Source organism: Vitis riparia, chromosome 2, assembly GCF_004353265.1.
Source record: "Vitis riparia cultivar Riparia Gloire de Montpellier isolate 1030 chromosome 2, EGFV_Vit.rip_1.0, whole genome shotgun sequence".
Taxonomy (NCBI): domain Eukaryota; kingdom Viridiplantae; phylum Streptophyta; class Magnoliopsida; order Vitales; family Vitaceae; genus Vitis; species Vitis riparia.
Window position 1 is genome coordinate 11,370,022 of NC_048432.1, and position 11,306 is coordinate 11,381,327.

An 11,306-nucleotide genomic window follows, 5' to 3' on the forward strand; every position below is an offset into this window, starting at 1 on the left:
GAGTACATATGCATGAGTCACATGGTTACAAATCCCCTAACTAAGTTAATAACTATAAATATTTATCAAACTCTTTTTTAGGAGTATAGTACTATATGGATTGTTATTTCATATTATATCTTCCAATGGACCGTTGTACTTGGACACGTCTATTGATTAATGGGATATTACATTTATTCATTGTTCAATTTTAGGTGATTGAGACACAATTACTTATTTGATTGATATACGAATAACTTCACCATATGATTTGTACCATAGGTGAAAAGGTATGTCAATAGATGGAGATTGGCTTGCTCACATGAGATCACCTTTCACGCTACATATAGCTAGCAAAGATGAGATATAATGACTAAGTGCACTTAGATAACATATTTGGATTGTTATACTTTGTGTGGCTTTGGATAGGTCCAAGATGAGGTTCATGAATATGATGGTGGGGATGGAGTATGGAGAGACTTACAACATATGGTTAGCATATGTATAAGCCAGGTGCAAGATCTCAATGTGACACTTGAGTCAATCGCATGATGCAATTGGACAAATCTGCACAATGTTGGAGATGTGAAATACACTCATGTTGAAGAACTCCACCATAATATCTATTTCACATTATATGTGTTTAACAACCAATTAGGAATTAAAGTGAGTGAATAGATCTTTGTTTCCTTATTGTGTGTGTAATGGATCTTTATGATCACCTTTTATATTGTATGTTATACTTTTCTAGTATGTTACATATGAGCATGATTAGAAGTGACTTGAACGAACATTACTAAGAAAACAACTAGACTATTTTAGTGTTATATCCGACTCTTATCTCATTATCTACAACTTATGTTACACTTGGTTTTGCAATAATTATGAAGAAACTATTGATAGTATGGCTTTGAAATATTTTTTATATGGATTAGAGATGTTTAATTCAATGTAACTAAATGAATTTAAGACATATCAAGACATTTTGAGATGAGGTATACGTATGAGACTTGATATAATGCTCCCAATTTTCTTTTGTATGCTTGGCGATTGTTAGATTTATTAGGCGATATGGAACAAGACATCAAAGAGATTAATGGGAGAAAGATACACATTTATCATCTTGCCCATTATAAGCGAGCGAGAGGTGAAGAACTTTATTATCTAATGAGAGTTGCCCAAAAGTGGACAAACCCATCAAATTAAGTAGCTTTTTTATATAAGAATTATCAAATAGAACCCTTTTATGAGAGGGTTATTGGATAAAAGCCTCATCATGATCATAAAATTATTTGATGGGAGACTCTATCAAAATGAACTTGTTGCTTGCTTCCCTACCCTCTAAAGCACACTAGTCCAAAAGGCAATTTGATTTTCTTACCGTTGTCTTCCTCTCTTGCACTTTTTTATGTCTACCCGTGGATGTCCAGGCCAGCTTACACGCACCTTGACTAATCCCACGGGGCCCTGAAATTAACGACCGGGTAACCCACCAGTGACCTTGAGGGGACTCGAACTAGTGACCATTGGGGAGCAAACCCAAGACCGGACCAACTGAGCTACCCCTCAGGGTTTATTTCTCTCTTGCATTTTGTGTGAGGCTTCTGAGTTATGAGCATATGTGATTGGCTTTCATAGTCTTTTAGTGCCACAAGACGATCATATAGAGCATTATGAAGGCATGTTCAAAGATTCTCAACCTTTTTTTACAAATTTCATATTTAGATATGTAAGTGTTTTTTTTTCTTTTATTCTTTTATATTACATGAACCACAACATGCATGTATAAATCAGTGAATACTGGACATTAATTAGATGCAATCAAAAGATATAATGGAACCTTATGACTTGTTGGTAACTGTTTTGAAAAATAATTTTTAATTATTCCAAACAAAAAAATAAAATAAAAAATAAAAAATACATTTAACCACCAAAAAATAAAGAACAATTTTCCATTCTTAAAAATAAAAAATAAGGTATTTTCAGATAATATTTTAAAATTATTTTTAGTTGTTTTTACTTGTTTTATAAGAATTATTTTAAAAAATAATTATATAAATATAAAAAAAATAATTAAAAATAAAATACTACATATAAAAATTATTTTTAAAACATATAAAACAAGTTGAAAACACAGAGAAACAAGTTAAAAGCGTTCAAATTCCAAAACAAACGTTTATCGTATAAAATATCAATGGTTTTCATAAACACTTTACAAACAGAGAATTTTCAGTTTCTAACACTTTCACCCTATTTGCCTTCTTAGCGTGGCATCCGCACTACACTAAATTTATTTAGAAGTTCACCAGTTAAATAACATGAAAATGTTGTAGTAGCTTTGAATGGATATGACATGGACCAAGATTCAAAACATCGGGACGTAAGTTTAGTATAAAATAATAAAATTAAAGAGTTAATTTAATTCATTAAAGTTTGAATTAAATACATTTAATTATCATTAATTTTTAATAAGTGAAATGATTTTGAAATAACATTTAATAATAATTAATTAAAATTAAATATTTTTTATTGTTTTTTTCTTTTTTTTCTTTTTTAATTTTCCTCTATATTTTATTTCTTTGTATTTTTGCACAAAATTTTGGGCAATCAAACATAGTCATCCTATTTCTAATGTTTACTTAATTAAAACGATTATGGCAATGAGCTCCAACGTTGGGGGAGAGCATTAGGAAGAAGGCAAAATGATAATAATAATATAAATAAATAAACATAAAAAATAAAAATAAAAACCAATTTCTCGTTTTTAATTCACCTTGAAAATTTTGGAACAAAATTATAAATAATTAAAATTATTAAAAAATTTATATATTGTTAAAGTCTTAGTTATATTTAAAAAAAATCAAAAATTAAATAAATTTGAGTAGCATGTAGAAAACAAAAACAAAGATTTTATATTATTTTTATTTATCTTTATTTTTTATTAAATTTTTATTTTTATCATTTCTTTTCTATTTAATTTCCCTTTATTTTTTTCAAAATTTAATATCTGAACTATGTTTGGTTTGAAGAAAATTTGAGGAAAAACATTAGAAAAAAAAATAGAAAAAAATAAAAGAAAAGAAAGAGTGAAAAAAAAAAAAAAAAAAAATTAACTCATTTTACTTATTTAACTCTTCAATATATAAAGATTAAATAATTTTAAAATATATAAATTTTTTACTAATTTTAAATATATATTTTTTAAAATATTTTTTTATCTTCCACCAAATATAGCATAAAGAAATAATTAAAAACTTTATATATTCCTGGAAGTCCATCCCCGGTCAACTTCTGCCTCCCTTATGGTCAAACCCTCTAATTAATTAACCAACTTTATGGCATCAACTGACTTCAAAATTAATCAAAAATGTAACATACCCATCATTTATTAATTTAACTTCAAAACATTCCCACATAATCAAATACCCATCGACAGTTTCACACAAACTCCATATATATATATATATATATATATATATGAACACACCTCTCTCTCCTCAAACCAAAGCCAAGAAGAAAGAAGAAGAAAGAAGAAGAAGAAGAAGAAGAAGAAGAAGAAGAAGAAGAGGTGTCTGCAAGCATGGGGTGGATGAAACAGGGCTTGATGGTACTGAGTGTGGTCATGGCCGTCGCTGCAATGGTGCCTGCTGGTGCGGCACAAGTCGCCCCGACATCACTGGAGATTTCAAGCGGATATTTTAAGTTCTGTTTGAGGTATAGTAATAGCGTGGCGCTGCACTGTCTGGATGAGGAGACGACGACGAGTACCTTGTACGAATGGCCAAGCAAACTATGCTGTAAGGCAGTGATGGAGCTCCCTTACCTATGCTCACCCTGGTTTTTCACACATTCACGTTTGAATGGTCCCGTCTTCCACTATTTGGTCAAGGTTTGTAGGAAAGGCCACCTCGATGTTGAAAACGAGGGGCATTGATCGTAGCCCAGAGGCGTCAGCCATATTTTTCTGGTCAAATAAATGAACCACATTCTCAAGCTTAATTACCATGCATCTGGCTACTGGGTACTGGCTACCATCAAATTTATCATCATTTTCTCATCAATGTGTGACCAGATTCTGTTCTAGTACATTATGTTAATAAGGAATTCTATCATGAGGAATCCATGTCAAGGATCCTCAAAGAGAAGCCACAGTGAAAGAGGAAATAAATGAAGATAAAAATGAAATAAGAAGAAATCTAGTGATTTTCCTTTTGGAACTATCCTCTTTGCAAAAGGGATAGAGCAACAGGATGAACCCTCCAGAATCGGAGGTTTTAACAACTTGCCTTTCAAAGAAATTAACTAAACCCCCGGACTCGCCTTCCATCATCCATACACCCACCATACAAAGATGAGTTCAGAAAACTAAAACCCATCCAAGGTACCAAACTCAATGTCTCAACTTGTTCGAAATTCACCATCAATACCATCAAAGAGGATGCACAAAGTTCAAACACCTACATATATAAAATTAGATCACCACATACAAACACTGCAGCAGTTTTTTTTTTTTTTTAATGTTGAAAAATAAAAATAAAAATTGAAGAAGATGATGAAGGGTATGGGAAGGAAGAAATGAATGAAATGGAAGAAAAAAAAGAGAAAATGAAAAAAAAAATATGTGTCTTAAGACTCTAGAAGAAAAGAAAAAGATGGCTTATATTTCATATGCTAGCATCCTTGGCAGCTTGATGTATGCTAATATATGCTATGATATGTACATATCCTAATATCTATCATGCAATTGGGTTAGTTAGAAAGTTCTAAGCAGATCTTGGCCTCACTCTTTGGAAAGCATCGAAGTGAATACTTCGATACCTCAAGGCACAACTATGTATTGTGCTATTAGGGATCTAATTTGTGTTTGGTTGGTTAAGTGATGTTGAATGGGATAGCAACTTATATGAGCACAAATTGACATTTGGCTATGTCTTTTATGCTCAATGCATGATAGTGTCATATCTTGAAGTAGTGAAAAGCAATCAATATAACATTATCCACTAAGGACTCAAAGTATATTGTTTGTCCAACCATTGTTCAAAAGGGTGTTTGGTTCAAGAGGTTCATTCATGACTTTGATATGTTTGTATGTGCTTCAAAGCCAGTTACCATCTACTATGGTAGCATGGCAACTTTAGCTTAGGCAAAGGACCCTAAGTATCATGGTTGAATTAAACACATTGATAGTAATTATCATTTCATACAGAATATATATGGTTGCATAGGAGGAAGTGGTCTTAGAGTACATATGTATGAGTCACATGGTTACAAATCCCCTAACTAAGTTAATAACTATAAATATATATCAAACTCCTTTTTAGGAGCATAGTACTATATGGATTGTTATTTCATATTATATCTTCCAATGGACCATTGTACTTGGACACGTCTATTTATTAATGGGGTATTATATTAATTATTCATTGTTCAATTTTAGGTGATTGAGACACCATTACTTATTTGATTGATATACCAATAGCTTCACCATATGGTTTGTACCATAGGTGAAAAGGTATGTCAATAGATGGAGATTGGCTTGCTCACATGAGAGATCACCCTTCACACTACATATAGCTGGCAAAGATGAGATATAATGACTAAATGCACTTAGATAACATATTTGGATCATTATACTTTGTGTGGCTTTGGATAGGTCCAAGATGAGGTTCATGACTATGATGGTGGGGATGGAGTATGGAGAGACTTACAATATATGGTTAGCCTATGTATAAGTCAAGTGCAAGATCTCAATATGACACTTGAGTCAATTGCTTGATGCAATTGGACAAATCTGCACAATGTTGGAGATGTGACATACACTCATGTTGAAAAACTCCACCATAGTATCTATTTCACATTATATGTGTTTGACAATCAGTTAAGAATTAAAGTGAGTGAATAGATCTTTGTTTCCTTATTTGTGTGTGTTCTTATGGATCTTTATGATCACCTTTTATACTATATGTTATGTTTTTCTAGTATGTTACATATGGGCATGATTAGAAGTGACTTGAACGAACATTATTGAGAAAACAACTAGACTATTTAGTGTTACATCCGAGTCTTTTCTCGTTATCAACAACTTATGTTACACTTGGTTTTGCAATAATTATGAAGAAACTATTGATAGTATGGCTTTGAAATATTTTTGATATGGATTAGAGATGCTTAATTCAATGTAACTAAATGAATTTAATGGATATCAAGACATTTTGAGATGAGCTATACTGATACATATGAGATGAGATATAGTGCTCCCAATTTTCTTTTGTATTCTTGGCGATTGTTAGATTCATTAGGCGATATGGACCAAGATGTCAAAGAGATTAAAGAGAGAGAGGTACACATTTATCATCTTGCCCATTATAAGCGAGTAAGAGGTGAAGAACTTTATTATCTAATGAGAGTTGCCCAAAAGTGGACAAACCCATCAAATTAAGTAGCTTTTTTATATAAGAATTATCAAATAGAACCTTCTTATGAGAGGGTTATTGGATAAAAGCCTCATCATGATCATAGAATTATTTGATGGGAGACTCTATCAAAATGAACTTGTTGCTTGCTTCCCTACCCTCTAAAGCACACTAGTCCAAAAGGCAATATGATGTTCTAAGTGTTGTCTTCCTCAGTTTCTCTCTTGCATTTTGTGTGAGACTTTTGAGTAATGAGCATATGTGATCGGCTTTCATAGTCTTTTAGTGCCACAAGATGATCATAGAGCATTATGAAGGCATGTTCAAAGATTATCAATATGTTCAAAGATTCTCAATCTTTTTCTTGCAAATTTCATATTAGATATGTAAGTGTTTTTTTTCTTTTATTCTTTTATATTACATGCATAATCATGAACCACAACATGCATGTAAAAATCAATGAATATTGGATATTAATTAGATGCAATCAAACGATATAATGGAACCTTAGGACTTGTTTGGTAACTGTTTTGGAAAATAATTTTTAATTCTTCAAAACAAAAAATAAAATAAAATAAAAAAATACATCTAACAACCAAAAAAATAAAGAACAATTTTCTATTTTTAAAAATAAGAAAATAAAAAAATTATATTTTCAAATAATATATTTTAATTATTTTCAATTGTTTTTACTTGTTTTATAAGAATTATTTTAAAAAATAATTATATAAATATAAAAAATAATTAAAAATAAAATACTATATATAAAAATTATTTTTTAAAACATATAAAACAAGTTGAAAACACAGAGAAACAGGTTAAAAGCGTTCAAATTCCTAAACAAACTTTTATTGTATAAAATATCAATGGTTTTCATAAACACTTTACAAACATAGAATTTCTAATTTCTAACACTTTCACCCTATTTGCCTTATACTACATTTATTTAGAAGTTCACCAGTTAAATAACATGGAAATGCTGTAGCAGCTTTGAATGGATATGACATGGACCAAGATTCAAAACATCGGGACGTAAGTTTAGTATAAAATAATCAAATTAAAGATTTAATTTAATTCATTAAAGTTTGAATTAAATACATTTAATTATCATTCATTTTTAATAAGTGAAATGATTTTGAAATAACATTTAAAAATAATTAATTATAATTAAATATTTTTTATTGTTTTTCTCTTTTTTTGTTAATTTTCCTCTATATTTTATTTGTTTTTTGTATTTTTGCTCAAAAATTTTGGGCAATCAAACATAGTCATCCTATTTCTAATGTTTACTTAATTAAAAAAATTATGGCAATGAGCTCCAACTGTTGGGGGAGAGCATTAGGAAGAAGACAAAATGATAAAAAAAAAAATAATAATAAAAAAAAAAATCCAAATTCTCGTGTTTAATTCACCTTGAAAATTTTGGAACAAAATTATAAATAATCAAAATTATTAAAAAAATTTATATATTGTTAAAGTCTTAGTTATATTAAAAAAAAATCAGAAATTAAATAAATTTGAGTAGCATGTAGAAAGAAAAAAAAACAAAGATTTTGTATTTCAACTTATTTTTATTTATCTTCATTTTTTATTAAATTTTTATTTTTATCATTTCTTTTCTATTTAATTTCCCTTTATTTTTTTAAAAATTTAACATCTGGACTATGCTTGATTTATAGAAAGTTTGAGAGAAAACATTAGAAAGAAAAAATAAAAGAAAAGAAAGAGTGAAAAAAATAAAATAAAAAATAAATTAACTCATTTTACTTATTTAACTTTTCTATACATAAAGATTAAATAATTTAAAAATATATAAAATTTTTATTAATTTTAATTATATATATATATATATATATATATATATATATATATATATATATATATTTTACATTTTTGATAATAAAATTAAATATTAAAAACTAATTTTTTAAAATATTTTTTTATCTTCCACCAAATATAGCATAAAGAAATAATTAAAAACTTTGTATATTCCTGGAAGTCCATCCCCGGTCGACTTCTGCCTCCCTTATGGTCAAACCCTCTAATTAATTAACCAACTTTATGGCATCAACTGACTTCAAAATTAATCAAAAATGTAACATACCCATCATTTATTAATTTAACTTCAAACATTCCCACATAATCAAATACCCATCGACAGTTTCACACAAACTCCATATATATATATATATATATATATATATGAACACACCTCTCTCTCCTCAAACCAAAGCCAAGAAGAAAGAAGAAGAAAGAAGAAGAAGAAGAAGAAGAAGAAGAAGAAGAAGAAGAGGTGTCTGCAAGCATGGGGTGGATGAAACAGGGCTTGATGGTACTGAGTGTGGTCATGGCCGTCGCTGCAATGGTGCCTGCTGGTGCGGCACAAGTCGCCCCGACATCACTGGAGATTTCAAGCGGATATTTTAAGTTCTGTTTGAGGTATAGTAATAGCGTGGCGCTGCACTGTCTAGATGAGGGGACGACGACGAGTACCTTGTACGAATGGCCAAGCAAACTATGCTGTAAGGCAGTGACGGAGCTCCCTTACCTATGCTCACCCTGGTTTTTCACACATTCACGTTTGAATGGTCCCGTCTTCCACTATTTAGTCAAGGTTTGTAGGAAAGGCCACCTCGATGTTGAAAACGAGGGGCATTGATCGTAGCCCAGAGGCGTCAGCCATATTTTTCTGGTCAAATAAATGAACCACATTCTCAAGCTTAATTACCATGCATCTGGCTACTGGGTACTGGCTCCCATCAAATTTATCATCATTTTCTTATCAATGTGTGACCAGGTTCTGTTCTAGTACATTATGTTAATAAGGAATTCTATCATGAGGAATCCATGTCAAGGATCCTCAAAGAGAAGCCACAGTGAAAGAGGAAATAAATGAAGATAAAAATGAAATAAGAAGAAATCTAGTGATTTTCCTTTTGGAACTATCCTCTTTGCAAAAGGGATAGAGCAACAGGATGAACCCTCAAGAATCGGAGGTTTTAACAACTTGCCTTTCAAAGAAATTAACTAAACCCCCGGACTTGCCTTCCATCATCCATTCACCCATACAAAGATGAGTTCAGAAAACTAAAACCCATCCAAGGTACCAAACTCAATGTCTCAACTTGTTCGAAATTCACCATCAAAGAGGATGCACAAAGTTCAAACACCTACATATATAAAATTAGATCACCATATACAAACACTGCAGCAGTGGGCCAAAATATTGTAGAATCTATGCTTGAAATATATTGTAAAGCGTTTCCTAACCAAAACTAGGATATTCATAGAAAGAACTACTAATCCCTTGACTATGCCATGACATTCAAGAGAATTATGCGGCTTGATCGTACTGGAAACATTCTCTAATACCCATATACACGTTCAATAGCGAAACAAGGTAGATGAAATTTGCTTGGATTTCAAACCTAGCTATGATGAGGCAGCCTTGATAGCTCTCTGCAACTCACTTTCCACATCACTTGCCAGAGTCACAGACTTCTTCGATTCCCTTCTTCCTTTCTCTTCTTCACTGCTCTTCTTGCTCCTCCAGCGCTCAAAATCACCCGAATTCTCACCGGAATGAGGCACTGCCTTCCTTCCAACACCAATGCTGTCCCCACCATATTTCCTCGGAGAAAGCCCCAATCGAATCTCCTCCAAACTCTGTTTCATCTCCCTATTCTCCTTCTCCAAAACCTCCAAATCTCTCTTCATCCAAAAACACATACCTTTCAACAACTCCAAGTCCCCTGAATCTCTCTTAACACTCTTCACCATCACGTCCTTCACCTCCTCGACCCTCTCGATCTCGACCTTATCCACAGTCAAGAACGGCAGCTTGGTCCCCTTCTCCGGAAAATTCACGCCCCATCGGCAATTCACTGCCACCCGCTTAGTCACCGGTAACACTGTCCTCGCCGTAACTGCAAATCCAGACCAAATCCCACCTTTCCCACCACAAGAATCCATCTTCCAAACCTCCGAACCAAACAAACCATTAACGTTAGGGTTAGGGCTAAGGTTAGGGTTTTGAAGCCCATCTTTGCCACTACAAGAACCCATTGTCAGCTCCCTCCAACCCAAGGGTTCCCCCGGCACAAACCCATTCTCAACCTCACCATTCGAATCAGAGCCAGAAAAAGATTTACCATCAGGTTTAGGGTTAGTGGTAGGGTTTGAGAAGGTGGTTTTGAGGAGCGAGAAGTCACCAAATCGGGGCTTGATTTGGAGGGTAAAAGTGGGATTAGGGTTGGGGGAGGGAAAGAGGGTGAAGTGGGCAGAGATGAGAAGCGGCGAATTCTTAGGGGAGCCGAAGAGGCCCGTCCCGGACTTGAGGGAGAAAGATAATGGAGGAGGAGAGGTGGTGGTGGCGGAGGAGGTGTTGGTGGAGAGTTTGAGGGAGGGGCCGGACGAAAAGTTGGTGGAGAGGGAAAAGGAGACGGCGGAGGGGTGGGTGGTGGCGACGGAGGTGGTAAAAGGGAGGTTGAAGACGGTGATGGGGATCTTGGCTTTGATGAGTGGGTAGCGGCGCTGGTCGTCTGTGTTTTTGAGGGAGAGCTTCATATTTGGTTTGCAATGGATCAAATGGGTTGTGATGGGATCATTTGGGAGTGTGGTTGTCGACCCAGGCACTGAAACCAGGGAAAGTATTGGAGAGAAGGAGCTCCTCAATGTTTCAACTTGGACCAATCAATCATTTCATCCTCCAATTTGCAACTATATTATTATTAAATATTAAAAATACAGGAAAATCAAACCATTTCTTTACCAAAAAGATAAAATTTATTATGGGTAAATCTTTTATCATTCATTACACACCCATAAAATTTATTATGGGCAACACTATGGTCATTCATTAATGACACACGTTCTAAAAACTTCTTAAATGTTGGTTTTTTTTATGATTAGTTT

General features: G+C 32.8%; 1 protein-coding gene across 1 annotated transcript; it reads right to left on the bottom strand.

The window, feature by feature from the left end:
* Positions 1-9,824: 9,824 nt before the first annotated feature.
* On the bottom strand, positions 9,825-10,958 carry LOC117930374. Its single transcript, XM_034851002.1, has one exon. It carries the CDS (start codon positions 10,956-10,958, stop codon positions 9,825-9,827), a length of 1,134 nt encoding a protein of 377 aa, XP_034706893.1.
* Positions 10,959-11,306: the final 348 nt, after the last annotated feature.

Bases quoted from the DNA above. Each gene is read 5' to 3' on its own strand.
- LOC117930374 (XM_034851002.1), bottom strand. From the start codon at position 10,958: ATGAAGCTCTCCCTCAAAAACACAGACGACCAGCGCCGCTACCCACTC.